We start from the raw sequence: 14,757 nt of genomic DNA on the forward strand, positions 1-14,757 counted from the left end.
AGCCAGAAAACTAAAACGACAAGCTAAATTAGGCTAAAAGGCTTTTTAAAACTGAGGGGAACTCAAGAGTCTGTATCTGTGGGCTTGTCACTTTAATACAAGACAGTCACGTAGTCATTATACAAAACAAAATATTGATCGGTGCAGCTTTAAATATACATGTAGCATTTTCGAAATGAATTCTGGATCCCCCTGCCAGTCACATACCAGCTCTTGGAAACAGTGGTGTAACCCCAGACACGGGCATGACAACAAAACCTCTTGGATCCATGCCTACACTGGAGGGGAGAAACCTCCAGGGGTGGAAAATAGATACGATGCATCCAAGAATACCTCCACTTCTCCTCTGAGGGTCTGAGAATAGCAGAGCCTCTGTGTCAATAATAACCTTTTAATGTGTCTCACTATGGTATTATCATGTTCACAACACAGGATCTAGTTTATATTTGTCACACGTAAAGGGATACTTAGATTTATTTTTGGAGTGGGGATTTATGGATTAGTTATCCATATAGTCTGTGTATTTTGTCAGTTGCAGCACTTTCTGACCCAAACAGCTGATCTGCGGGGTAATACATTGTGTGGCTTGCGTAGGATGATGGAAGTTCTACTGTGTAATGCAGTGCCAGCAAGGTAAGGTAAAGCAGAGAAAATATTCTCAATATAGCCTACACCTAAACTGATAGTTTGTTTTTCAGGTGGGCCTTTTTTTAGGTGGCTAAAATATGTTTTACAGCTTTTCCCCTCCACAGCAGTACATTGCTTAGCTTCCATGCCAGTACTATTGTCTGCTTCTCCAAACTGGGAGCATGTTGACCAAAATCTATTGCAGGTCATACACTTACTATGGATAAGTGCCTCATTCAACCTTAGTTTAAAAAATCTTAACTTTCCCTTTAAGCTCTAATGCAATGTTTTTTCACACATACACACACTCACACACACATCTCTCTGATCCAATTACTGCAGGAGAAAGATATGGTTTACTGTTATGAATTATTCATAACTCAATAAAGATGCACCACAAAGGTTAGCATGTTAATCTAGAGTCTGTGCCTCTGAATCCATTTAAAAGATAATTTCTTGAATTCGGCCAACATCATGGCCAGCCATAATTAAGTTGCATTTTTCAGGGTCAGAATTCTGGCTGACTTGGATCTGGTCTTGTTAAATGTTAAAACAAAGTGATTAAACTCTAGGAAGAAAGCTCTGGAAGAAATATCCTAACATTGTCTAACCTCACTCTAATCATGCATGTCATTTGAAAAGTGCCAATATTGACCTTTTCTTCACATAATAATGGGCATTTTGAAATTGCTGGTTGTTGTCTCATTTACATCTCAATTTGATCTTACCCTGTATCTTTTAAATTTTTTAAATCTCAGACAGAGAGTAGAATTCCTTTGCAGTGACAGTAAGGAGAATGGTGATGATGAATGTCTCCATCACTGAATGCTAAATGCTGATGACAATGACAGGCGCTACCCTGAATAAGAAAGACATTTCAAAATTGTACAACACAGTTCATTACAGCAGCAGGCCAGACAATACACAAGTGCTTTAGCTACTACACAAGTCTGAGGACAGACGTGAAAAGCTCAAAGAACATTAAGCGTTTTGTGACTGCTTCGTTCTTGCAGCTGTGTATACACCAGTGCATTACAGCTGCAACATCCCCTGTCCTCAAGATCACACTCCCTGTTAATCCCTCAGAGAGAGCAGGGATGATATGACATACAGCAATTTGAGAGAAACTGGTTTGGGGCACATGCATTATTTCTACTTAGCATTTAAAAAAAGAGCAGGCAACAGCTGCTATAGCATTAAAATTGGTCTAAATATAAGACGGGAAGTTTCTACAATCAGCAGAATGTGGAAGGGCTCTGTAGAGTCAAAATCTGGTAGAATCTGTCAAGGACTTTTGAAGTAGGTCATCATCACTGTAAGCAATTTGGCTGGGTCATTGTTTGGGTAATTTGATTCGACATCCAATTAATGGACAAAATTAAACGTATCAGAAAAAAACATAATAAACCAGATTAGGGGTTAAGGCAGTTAAGGCACATTTTAAGCATCAAAAACTTAAGAAAGGAATAGTTTAACAATTTGGGAAATACACTTATTTGCTTTCTTGCCGAGAGTTAGGTGAGAAGATTGATACCACTCACATAATTGAAAGCTAAATATGAAGCTACAGGTAACGTTAGCAGGTACTAAGCGTAAAAACAGGAAATAAAGAGAAACAGCTAGCTCCAAAAAATTGGCAGTAAATCTACATAAAACCACAAAGTGTCATTTTTACATTTTGAACACAATAAACAAATAGGATATAATGTGTTACTTAATTAGCTTTAGATGGGCTGATGAGTGGATTTTATTAGCGGACAGCTGCTGCCGAGCTAGCTAGTTATTTCCATCTTTCTGCTAACTAGCTGCTAGCTGCAGTTTCAGATTTATCACATAGTCATTTCATTTAACTCCTGTTAAAAAAAGCTAACTAGTTTAGTTTCCAATAAGTACTGTTGGTACCTGCATGTCTATGTCTTGCTTTAGTTGCTACAAAGGGACATTGTATCGCAAGAGTTGATATTGTTGGGAAAACAAATGTCATAAAATGTTAGTCAGTAATGTACAGCGTTCAGTGTGAGTATTTTTGCTGATAATCATTCAAAAGACAGGCCAGCTATTTCCACTGTTTCCTGTCTTTATGCTAAAGTAACTGCCTGCAGGCTGTTCATATTTAGCATACAGACATAAGCGCTACTGATCCCAACTCTTGTCAAAAAAGCGAATAAGCATATTTCCCAAAATGTCAGAATATCCTTTTAAACCCCTCTCTGTAAGTCTGTGTTTCAAAAGCTGCGAAACTGTGATCTCTTTGACAGCCCAGAAAAGATTTACTTCCATGCTCTGGCTCTCTGGTGCAGATACGTTGTGTTTTACATTTGAGACAAGTTTTGCGCATATTTCCACTAAAAAGTTAATGACAAGAAGTGAGTTCTCAGCAGAATGCAAAAATGTCAAAGTCAACAAATTAACACCTTTATTTCCCCCCTGCAGCATGTGGCCATGCATAAAAGTGCTTCTAATGATTGAATAAGCCTGTATATCACCTATTCTCTGTAGCCCCACACCAGCTTATCCACAAGAGACAGAAGGCAATTTACTCAGTGAACCACTGCAGCATAACTGGAGAGTGTCAGTTAAGGTAAATGATATTGAATTATCAGTAGTGATAGAACTTGTTAAGAGCTTTGTCAAGCCTGAAGTGCTGTTGTTTGTGAAATTAAAAAGACACTTAAAAAAGTCATTATGGAACAATTCAGTGTACGGGGAACTGTAATTCTAAAGTAATGGCATCGGGTGGGGGGTTGGGGGGGCGGGGGGGTAGGGGCAGAAGTGGATGCTTGTCTATATGCAAGCAGAGGTGAACAACAACGAAAGTGGGCTCATCTGGTCAAAGATTATCTTTTAAAAAGATTCCACTCAATAGGACCTATCATGCTCAATGCCTCTTATTAAACTGAGAGAGAGATACAAACAACTGATAGGAGAGCGAGAGATGGACAGAAAGAAGGACTGCAAGAAATGCTTTGATTGGAAGCTTGACCTAGTTGCAGAAGCTCTGACCAGAGATAAAAGCATTAGAGGAAATTCAAAAGAAAGGGGCTCTGTCTTAAAGTACTTATAGAGATTATGTTCAAGGCAAATTCTTTAGAATTGGTTTGAAAAAACACAGAAGAGTTGTGCCTCCACAGGATGTACTAGGATATTTAAATGCTGTTGACCTATTTCTTAATTGGATTTTGCTTTTTATTTTTACATTTTTAATGAATACATAGATCACTGGTGATTTTTACGCTTCTGTACTGCTGGAGCAAAGGAAAGCATGAAGCATGTGATGTGTGAAACATATTTCAGGAAAATGAACCATTGACCTCAGCACTTCCTTTAACAGCGCCCTTGGTGTAAGAAAGGGAACATATTTTATCACAGTACCAGACTCCAGCATAAATCCTGTGACTCTATCCTGTGAATGATGTACCTATAACTGTGAATGAACAGCACATGGCTGAGTCAGTGCTTGAACTGCAGCATAAATAAAACATTCCTGGAGTCTGTGTGTCATGCACTTCCTCACCGCAAACTCTCATGTCTTGTCTTATTCAAGCAAGATCTGCTATTTTGAATCAACCTGTAGGCACTGAGAAATGAGGTCAGACGCAAACAACGTCTCTGCTGGAATACAACATTTGAACACGGTGACATTTCTCTGTGGACAAAACGTGACAGCTGGAGGAGGGAGAGCACCTCAAAATGTCACAGAAATTACAGACACACAGCCAAATCAACAGAATTGCTGTACTGTCGTCATCTAAAGCCAAGTGCATGTGAAACTGCTGGTCTTCTATTTGGGAAGTGCACGGCTCAACTACAGCAAAACACACACACTTTAAGCTTCGGGTGAAAGTGTACATAGAGTACGGATAATGGAAATGTACTTTTTCCTTTAGGTGCCCTCTCTCTTCTTATTAGTCCTCCAATTTCCTTACGGCAGATTTACTACTACTTTAATACTGCAATGAAAATGTTCATACATCATAAGTGCGCACTGCCATATAGAAGCATAATTAGATGTCATATCTGAGGTCCTGGTGAATAGCTGAGGTGTGAGAATCATGCATAATGTCAACTGGTCTGCAGGTGAAAAAAGCATTTGTACAAAGAGATGAATGCTAAGCTCTGTGTTTCCAACAGCTATCATTTTATCATGTTTTTGATTATTATCCACAATACATTTCAAATAAATGAATAAATAAATTCTTACACTAAAACACAATTTAAAGATTCCCTCCAGACATGTATTAAAACATGTAAAAAAAATACATTTTAAAGTCTGCTTGGAGAAATATTATGTGTCTGATATGAATTTTGTCTGACAAGAAAATCTATAATCACCCTTCAAAATCCTTAAAATGACATTTACTCCTGCTCCCTCATCAAAAACATAATTCTTTGAATAAATATTTTTCATTTCAGAAGTTTAACTGCTGGACACTGGATGTCTCACACTTCACTGTGAAGTCCATTCTCAGTGTTTTTGCACTGGAGGCTTCAAATTTAAACATTACACAGTTGCAATGCCACAAATCATGCTTGTACCCACCCTTAAAATGTCATTTACAATGAGCATGGAGTAACTTTCCACTTTTAGCAGATGAGAGTATAAACAGCCTTAGTGTCAAACATCATTCTGCACAATGAAGCTCAAACATTCAACTGTAGGAACAAGAAGAAAAATATTTTTGAGAGGAGGGGGAATTAGAGTTAATAAGAAATGTAAAATATGTAGCCTTCAATCTTGATGTGCATTAAATTATTTCATTACAACACATCACTGCCTGCTCAATCAATTCACACACAGTTAGACGAAATACGACCGGAGATTGGTAGGACCCTTTGAATTTCAAAATAAAAGTTTGAAATTTATAGTGTGTACAACATTAAATACCGCTGAAATACTGCATCAGTGGTTCTCAAAGTAAGCAACGGGGGTATCAATTATTTTCACTACAACTCCATCCATAAGTAACACAATGACTAAATGTAGACTATGACTATTTTGGCCACGAGTTTCATACACTCTCTGTAATAAAACATCAAAAAGCACAAGTCTTATCACATGGGGGTCTGTTTGCTAATATTTGTCAGTTTAGGGGTCCTTGATGTGGTAAAAGTTTGAGAATTATTGTGCTAAATAGCCTATGAAATGATCAGTTTTCTTATATTAGAGGTCTACTACCTCAGACATGTTGCTGTCAGATATTACACTGAAGTGTTATAACATTCATCACAAAAGATGTAGGTCAAAAACGGTTTTACTGTGAAAGTGAGTCCGGATGTGTAACGTATATAGTCCCCTTGACTTACTTCACACTGGTACATTGACCCAGTTTCAGCTCTCAGTAGTCTCAGGCTGGTTTGAATTAGCGGCGCGGGTTGCGCGTGGCGTGGAGCCCATAGTGTCTCGTGCCTAGGACGCGCGCTCACTCCCTGCGCGCAGCACAATGCTGGAGACCAAGTTTTTATCCGCGCAATGAATCCTGCCAACGAAACCAGCACCGAGAGAAGTGCAGAACAATATATTTTTGCAGTTGGCACCTACAAACTTCTGGCTTTTACCATCGGGACTATTGGAGTGTTTGGCTTCTGCAACAACGTTGTTGTCATCCTGCTCTACTGTAAATTCAAGAGGCTGCGGACGCCCACCAATTTGTTACTGGTCAACATAAGTTTAAGTGATCTTCTAGTTTCTCTGATCGGAATAAACTTTACCTTTGCTTCGTGCGTCAAAGGAGGATGGATTTGGAGCCAGGCAACATGCATGTGGGACGGCTTCAGCAACAGCTTATTTGGTGAGAGAAAATAAAACGAGGAAACATTTAAATAAACATTTTGTATTCATGTTTGGCACATAAACATGTTGCAGAATAATTCAGGACTCATATTGGTCGTGCCCTTTTATTAGTCGTCTTTCTATTGCAAAAAAAAAAGATATGTGAGCAAATGCATGAAAACTAATTATATACATGATATCTTACTTAAAGTCAATGTTTACCTACGTATATATACATGTGTATTATATATGTGTGTATTTCTATAGAAGTCAAGCAGGAAATAAGAATATTCCACATTGAATTAATTCTGTGAAATACATTCAAACATAATATAGGTAAAAGCATAATGTATTGTTTTATTATTATTATTATTAATATTATTGTTATTATTATTATCTTTATTATTATTATTATTAATGATATCTTCTTTTCTTTTCCTTCACTAATTTGCATCCTTCAAAGACATGTTTGACTGAACCCTTAAGTCTCCTCCCTTAAAGAGCTGCAGTAAAAACCTACTGTAACGACCTTGAAGGCCTGATTTCATACTATTTATCTTTATTCGTAAGTGGGTGATTTAAAAAAAAAAGAAGAAGCATATTTTGAAGAAAATTGGTTCATACAGAAAAAATGCCTGTGACACCTTCAGTGTGCCCACAGCCTCTGTTTCACAGCACCATGATTGTCCATTTATTACCAGCAGTTATGTGTTATGTGAGTTGTGAATGAATGTAAGGGGGTCACTCTGCAGGTCCCACCCCTGTAGGAATTATAGCTAAGGATGGATGTGTGAAAATGAGCTCATTAGAGCGCACCCTCAAGCCTTTATCAGCAAATTAAACACAGTTGCTGTGGACAGTTGCTCTGTTCTAACACAGTCTTAATGCCCTTTAATTGACATTGTCTTGTTTGCACATGATCCGAAGAACACTGTCACCTGCTTTTGTCTTGTGGCATCGCAGTTGGCAATGCTGCTTGTTTATCTGCTTTGCACTGCAAACATGACACAAATAAGTCATGATGAAAAGCTTGCAAAGTTCAGATTTATAGTTTATACTTTTTAACCAAAGTGTGCTGGACTTCTGTATTTCATCACGGAAATGGCATTTAAACAGAAAGGATGTGGCGTCCTGTTGGTTTGGCCCATGCTCAGATAAGAAGACAAGCCTGGCAGATAATAGAGATTTCACTTCCAAGCAGAGCCACATCCTGAGAAACACCATGCCCCTCCCTTGTCACTCACACTACACTGCTGCAGCTATAAATGCTCACATGCACAGCGTGGCATGTTAAACCCCAAGGTCATGCAATTAGCCAAGGTGTGATTTGATGGCACCGTCGAAATTCTGGAGAGCCTGCCTCCCAGCACCTGCACCTGAGACAATGATTACAATACATGAGTCTCTGCTGACACAGTTTAATAAATCCAGTAGCTCAGACTTTCTCTGTGTTTGTCCTCTACAGCGAAGAAAAGACAAATATGTCGTCATCTTTATCATATGTATTACCCAGTGGAGGTAAGTGTCAGTGTGACCGACACAGACACACAGGCACACACACACACACACGAGCCACGGGGGACACAGCAATAAGCCCTGGCAGTACTGTCAATGCACGTCTGTCCTGCTGTAACCCTAAACCCTTAGCTGTGCTCCCAGTGAGTGAAACAACTCCCTGTATAGTGTATTTGTAAGTTGTGTGTCTATTTTTTTGACACCGGTGCTGCATTTCTCCCATTAATCAGGAGATTAATGAATCACAGACAACATTGAAGAGGGTACTGGAGTATGTAATTGGATAGATATAGAGGTTATATAAGTGTGTGTGATGCTTATTGACTAGAAACAATCAATTTTAGAATCTGTGCCACGAGGAATGAGATTTGCTCTTGGACTACACATCATATAAAAGTGTGAACAGCATGATGTGTGCAAGATGAACATAAGGACAAATATTTGAGTACACAATGTAGCCCAAACTGCATCCTTTCTGTGCAAAAACAGGCTGTACAGGACAGATGCAGGTCTTAGAGGTGTGTGTGTGTGTGTGTGTGTGTGTGTGTGTGTGTGTGTGTGTGTGTGTGTGTGTGTGTGTACGTGGAGTCCCTTTCTGTGAGTTTTCTAGGACTCACAACATAATGTTTAAATGTGATGTTCCGCACCAAGATGCTCAGAGTTCTTTATGAACAAAGTATGATGAAACTCATTCGGTCTGAAGAGACGCTGAGTCGCCATTGACCCAGTTCCTCCAGTCAGTGGTCCGCATTACTCAGTGTGTCTGTATCTCTCTCACTGCCCACTACCAGGCATCGTCTCCATCATGAGTCTGGCAGCCCTGGCCTATGAGCGCTACATCCGGGTGGTCCACGCCCAGGTGGTGGACTTTCCCTGGGCGTGGCGGGCCATCTCCCACATCTGGCTGTACTCTCTAGCCTGGACGGGGGCTCCACTCCTGGGCTGGAACCGGTACACTCTGGAGATCCACCAGCTGGGCTGCTCGCTGGACTGGGCATCTAAGGATCCAAACGATGCTTCATTCATCCTCTTCTTCCTCCTTGGCTGTTTCTTTGTGCCTGTGGGCATCATGATCTACTGCTATGGGAACATCCTCTACACAGTGCAAATGGTAAGATATGCAGATGTGCATAATAATAAATTATGAATGAGTTAGAACAATCAATAGAATGAATTATGTTGGCTTCTGAATGGAGGGTTGCTGATTCAAATTCTCAGACTAGAATCTAGGATGGAAACTTTAAACCAGGCAGTGGAAAATAACGATTGCACTACTTCTCAACTAAAGATAATAAGGTACGACTGAATAAAATGAACACTTCACTCAACTGGACATAATTACACATATAAAAGAGAATGTCTTATTATTATTAGTAGTAGTAGGAGTAGTAGTAGTAGTAGTATAAACTGAGTGAGTAATGAGCAGACTAATTATGTTAATGTGACGACCTGATTTCTATTTTTAAATAAATGTCATATCTTATAATACAACTGACATTTCAACTGCTTACAATGCACACACTTCAACTGTCTTCAGCGCTTCCACTTCAACCAAAATTGACCACTTTTTCCTCAACTGCATCCAGCGGTCACACATCAACTCATTTTCAGTGCTGGCAATTTAAATGACACTTTCAGTCTCAAATCTTCACCTTCGAACATTGACAAAAAAATATGTCCAGCTCATACACAATACACTCCAACTACTTTCAATGCGCACACTTGCACCAAGCTACTTATTTATCATCTACACTTGGACTGACACCTTTCAAGCACTTTCACTTCAACTGATACTTGAATTGCATCCAGCTCACCCTTTAGTGCATACACGTAAACTAAAATGTCATTTCTTTAAGTCCTTACATTTAACTGCCATTTCAAATCTTGTTAGTTTTTGTATTTCATCTGTCCCTTGTATACACTTTATCAGAAAATGTATTATTTGTATTATGTATTATTAACAGATGTAAAAAAAAGAAAAAAAAGAAAAGGCCTTTAGTGTTGAGTATATGCCACATACAAAGATGATCATATATATTGTATGTCAGCCTAACAATGACATGAAATTGAAGTACAGAAATGCCAATACGGTTTTTAAACAGTGTCACCAGACCCATACATATTTTTCAACTGTAAGATGTCCTGCCCAGTACATTTCTTGGTTGCCATTGCTCTTGGGAACCTTATCACACGTTCATATAGGTTATGACTGTGTAAAGAAAATGAATATTAACCAGTATATTGTTATCAGATTTTTTAAAAACACTAATATCAATATTGGTATTAAAAAGCCTAGTCGGGTTGTCATAGCACTAATACAAATTTAGCAGACACCTCTGGGTTTTCATTTTAATAAAAAAAAAGCTCCTTGACCTTCACTGGCTGCCTTTCTCTCACCCGTCTTTTATTACGAACTCTGTTATCATAATGTGCTTCTGTGCCTTCAGGGCTTGTCCTGTACAGTGGAAAGATCATTGTGTCTTTACTGACTCTTAGAAGTGTCACTAATGTATTATCCGTAGAAGATAGCCTGGTAATAAAGGACAAGTGAGCACGTTGTCACACTGACAGTTGAGTATTTGTGTTCATTTGAATGATTCCTTCAAAATCCCATAACAGTTTTATTTGATAGAACTGAAGATCCACAGGATTCTCTAATATGTTTGTCTGTATCATACTTTTCTGTTTGTACTAGTGAGCAGATGGGCACTTGTGTTTTAGAACAGGATAACATGTAAGCAAATGTGTAAACCAGAAAAACACCTAATAATTCAAATCAAATGACCCAGATGTCTGTCTGCAGCACAATGTGGTACAGCTGCTCACTCTCCTTCCCTAAGTATTTGCAACAATTTAGGAAATATGAGCTGCTGCTTCCACACACTCAATTTTAGCACCTCAAAACTCCCAGCCCCTCAGTAAGCCCCTGAATACCTCAGAGATCCGAGACAAGCTCATCACACGTCACAGCAATTTGGGAGAAGCTCTGAAAATCTTCAAAGGGAAGTACTCTGATCCCTACAGAGTATCTTTATGCTGGAAAATCTCACTTTAGACATCTGAAAAGCTGGGAAACAGTAGAACATAAACATGGAAATAGCTTGTGGCTTCATTAGAAATAAAAACAGACCTCATGAATAAAAAAAAAGAGGTTTGCAGTGATTCAGTCAGCTGCTGGAGACTGCCCTCAGGGAGAGTCATATGCTTTATCACCTCATCTAAGAGCTGTCAACTCACACAAGACTATGGAAATAAAGCTGTATTTGTATATTTATTATAGTATTAATACAGTTTATGGAATTAAATAGAAACATTCTCAACAAACTATTGTCTCTCCATGTTTCTAAATCTGTTGGAAGTCATGCTTTAAAGAAAGCTGTCCACAAAGAAGTAGAGCATGAAAAGTGAAAGGATGTTTTCTCTGATCCAAAAGACAATTTAGAAATGATAGCTCTTTTCAAGTCATAACAAGTACATGTTTCTTAGTTTCTGTTCTTCCACGTGGTTGTGTACTGTATGTTCTCTACTACTGCTTCTGTTTAGTTCCCCACCACAGCGCAAGTCAGCTTGGTTCACTTTCAGCTTTCGCTTTATTTGGAGTGACAGCACTGAACTCGACTAGCTGAAGTCAAACTGAAAAATAAACTGCAGAAATTGTTGCATCAGTGTTGGAAGAAGTTATGTAAAAGTTTTAGTCTCTCATGTCTACACTGCAAATATGAAGCTTCATATTTACTGTACAGTCCTGAGAGTGGTATTGATCTTTCAAATGTGTATCTAACACAAATCTAACCATGGCTTTTTAAAGTATCAAAAATGAAAAGTTCTCATTATACAGCAGGATGGCTCATTATAATATATTATAATATTAAATTGTTGTTAATGATGCGTTAATGTGTAAGCAGCATTTAACTGTCACAGCTTGCTTTATATGCTATTTGGTAGTTACATTTATAACAACTATTTTATAGGCTCATCATAGGTTTTGCATGTAAAATCTGTAAATTCACTTAATTACAGTTGTCAGAAAATGCAGTGCAGTAAAAAGTACAATATTGCAGGAGAAGTAAAAAGTAGTATAGAATGGAAATACTCAAATATAGTACCATAAAATTGTACTAACGACCACCTTTTATTTTGTACTACATGAATACTTACAACCAGTCAAACTACCAACATCCAAACCAGCGACCATCTATTCTCTAGACAGCCTGTCGAACTGTTAATGGTGAATATCTTTCCTGTATCTTACAGCTGCGCTCCATCCAGGACCTCCAAACAGTCCAGATCATCAAGATCTTGCGCTACGAGAAGAAGGTGGCCGTTATGTTTCTTCTAATGATCTCCTGCTTCCTGGTGTGTTGGACACCCTACGCTGTTGTGTCCATGATGGAAGCCTTCGGCAGGAAGAGCATGGTCTCTCCCACAGTGGCCATCATCCCTTCATTCTTTGCCAAGTCTAGCACAGCCTACAACCCCCTCATCTATGTATTCATGAGTCGAAAGGTGTGTAGTCTTATAGATTTTTAAAGAAAAACAGCCCAGAAATAATGTGACATCAGTAAACAGTGTAACACTTATTTATTGCTCTTTGTAGATGATGTAGTGAAAAGATTCAGGTTATGCTGCCTTCCAGAATACACAATGGGCCTGATTTACTAAAGGTTTGCTAGTTTAAAAAGATGAGCAAACCAAAGAAATGTGCAAGCTGGTCTACTAACGCAGCACACTGAGGCTTGCGTCTTTCAACTGTGTAAGATAATACGTGCTGTCCATTTAGTACATTTGCCTGTGTGCAAAATACAGGGAGGAGAAAATGCAAATATGTATATAAGTGTGCACAGATGACTATTGTTTTTCCACCTGTGTTCATATTTTTGGAGTGGAATATTTTTGGTTTCACTAACAGCATTGACTTTATCACAAATAATCTCCCATATGTCGGTTTTTCTGGTAATATTTGTTTTTTTTTTATAACTCAATATATTTGTTACCTCTTCCACTAGAACCTCATCACATTTCATTTTGTGCTTCCAGGCTTTCTGCTCGTCCAAACTCTCCATTCAGACATGCAAAACCCTCATTTAAATACTGCTGTCTCCGCCCTAATGTACCTGTTTTCATTCACGCAGTTATTCTTAGTAGATCACCCTCAATACTCATGCAAACAAAACACGCAATCTATTGCACTAAGCATGCAATTTAGTACCCACTATTTGGGATCTTAGTAAATCAGGCCCAATATGTTTAACTTGAGAGCTGTGAATGGCCACTTCCTGTGTGTTCAGTCGATTTTTCCCCTTCAGTGAGAACAACTGACCTCAGAATTTAATATGGGTAAATAGGGCAAATCAATGGCGTCTAAATTAGGAGTGATGGTTTGCTGTCCTGATGTGCTACTTCATTTTGTGATTTAAACAGAAAAGGAAGAGAGAGGTGGATTTATAAGTATGGAAACATTTTAATAGCAGTATTTTTTACAGAGAAATTAGCCATTTAATTGAATTTGATTTCCCCAAAAGTGCAGCTGTAACATCTGCATCATAGATATATATTCCTCTAGGAGTTCTGTTCTTATTTCTAACCTTCTAATTGTACTGTATGCATATATAGTGTGTATAGGAGTGAAATTGTCACTTAAACCTGTCTAAGTTTGGTGTCATCCTGTGAGGCTGATATCTTACATCAGCATATTTAACAGATACATGATTGAGCAGAGGGTGCTATTTCATCCCTGTGTTAAATATCAGCCTTTTATCTCTTCCCTCTGCTTCTCCTCCTACTTATCCTCTCTCAGTTCCGGCGCTGTTTGCTGCAGCTGCTCTGTTCGAGGCTCTCTTGGCTGCAGCGAAATCTCAAAGAGCGCCCACTGGCTCCGGTCGAACGCCCCATCCGACCGATCGTCGTGTCCGGCACGTGCGGCTCAAGGGACCGACCCAAAAAGAGGGTTAGGTTCAGCTCCTCGTCCATCGTCTTCATCATCACCACCGACGATTTCCGCCGATTGGACGTGACCTCTAAGGCTGGAGATTGCTCAGAGGTTAATGTCATTCAAGTGAGGCCATTGTGATCCACAGGGACTGGACTTCTCACCCCTAACCACTCAGTATGCCTTAGGACCTGACATGTAACTTCAAGCCAAAATAGCTCTATCTGACCTCTCTCTGGATGTTCTTCTGCATCTACACACACTTACAGACTTGTTACAACTTTATGTAGATTTCCCTTTGTCAGCTGCTGATGAACCCACGATTTCAACTAAACCTATTTCTGACAATGTTTTATCTAACCAGGAAGTATGAGTGTGACATCCTCATCTAACATCAGTTTGGTAATATCCAATACATACATGATGATGTAGTTAACAACTAGTAATATATTTCTGTTAGAAAATGAATCACACTTATTTGTCAAATGTTCCATTTATGTGACATGTAGGACTGTGTTGAGTATTTAAAGGCCAGTGGTGTTATGGAGTTTGGATGATAGCAGTTTTGTTTTTTTTTGGTTGGTACCCAACTGCAATTGTGTAACATGGCAAATAAGCCTTAGCTCCTTAGCTATACCATAGTACACACACCGACATTATTGTGTATGGATTCAATAAAGAGTTGCTATTTTAAGCTACCTAGCTTGTGTTCGTTATCTCATTTTAATCTAAATCTCCAGTGTGACAAGAACAGTCACTGTGGGATGACATTTTGTGGAATTACATGTGTGAAGAATACAGGAGTGTAATTAGGTAAGAGGAGATGAGACTGGGACCTTGGTATGCTTCAGTGAGACGCTCCTTTTCACAACCTCCTGGGCTGTCAGCTATTAATAGACTTGATGAATGGATTTCC

General features: G+C 38.9%; 1 protein-coding gene across 1 annotated transcript; it reads left to right on the forward strand.

Moving 5' to 3' along the window:
- The first annotated feature begins 5,996 nt into the window (after positions 1-5,996).
- opn3 (opsin 3) lies at positions 5,997-14,518 on the forward strand. Its single transcript, XM_053332945.1, has 4 exons — positions 5,997-6,416; positions 8,704-9,023; positions 12,167-12,418; positions 13,710-14,518. The coding sequence occupies exons 1-4, from the start codon at positions 6,098-6,100 to the stop codon at positions 13,980-13,982; spliced, it is 1,164 nt and encodes a 387-aa protein (XP_053188920.1). The 5' UTR covers positions 5,997-6,097; the 3' UTR covers positions 13,983-14,518.
- The last annotated feature ends 239 nt before the right edge of the window (positions 14,519-14,757 follow it).

Source organism: Scomber japonicus, chromosome 14, assembly GCF_027409825.1.
Source record: "Scomber japonicus isolate fScoJap1 chromosome 14, fScoJap1.pri, whole genome shotgun sequence".
Taxonomy (NCBI): Eukaryota; Metazoa; Chordata; class Actinopteri; order Scombriformes; family Scombridae; genus Scomber; species Scomber japonicus.

Coding starts and splice junctions, on each gene's coding strand:
- opn3 (XM_053332945.1), top strand. CDS start 6,098: ATGAATCCTGCCAACGAAACCAGCACCGAGAGAAGTGCAGAACAATAT. Junction 6,417..8,703: donor CTTCAGCAACAGCTTATTTG/GTGAGAGAAAAT, acceptor GCCCACTACCAG/GCATCGTCTCCATCATGAGT. Junction 12,419..13,709: donor ATGTATTCATGAGTCGAAAG/GTGTGTAGTCTT, acceptor ATCCTCTCTCAG/TTCCGGCGCTGTTTGCTGCA.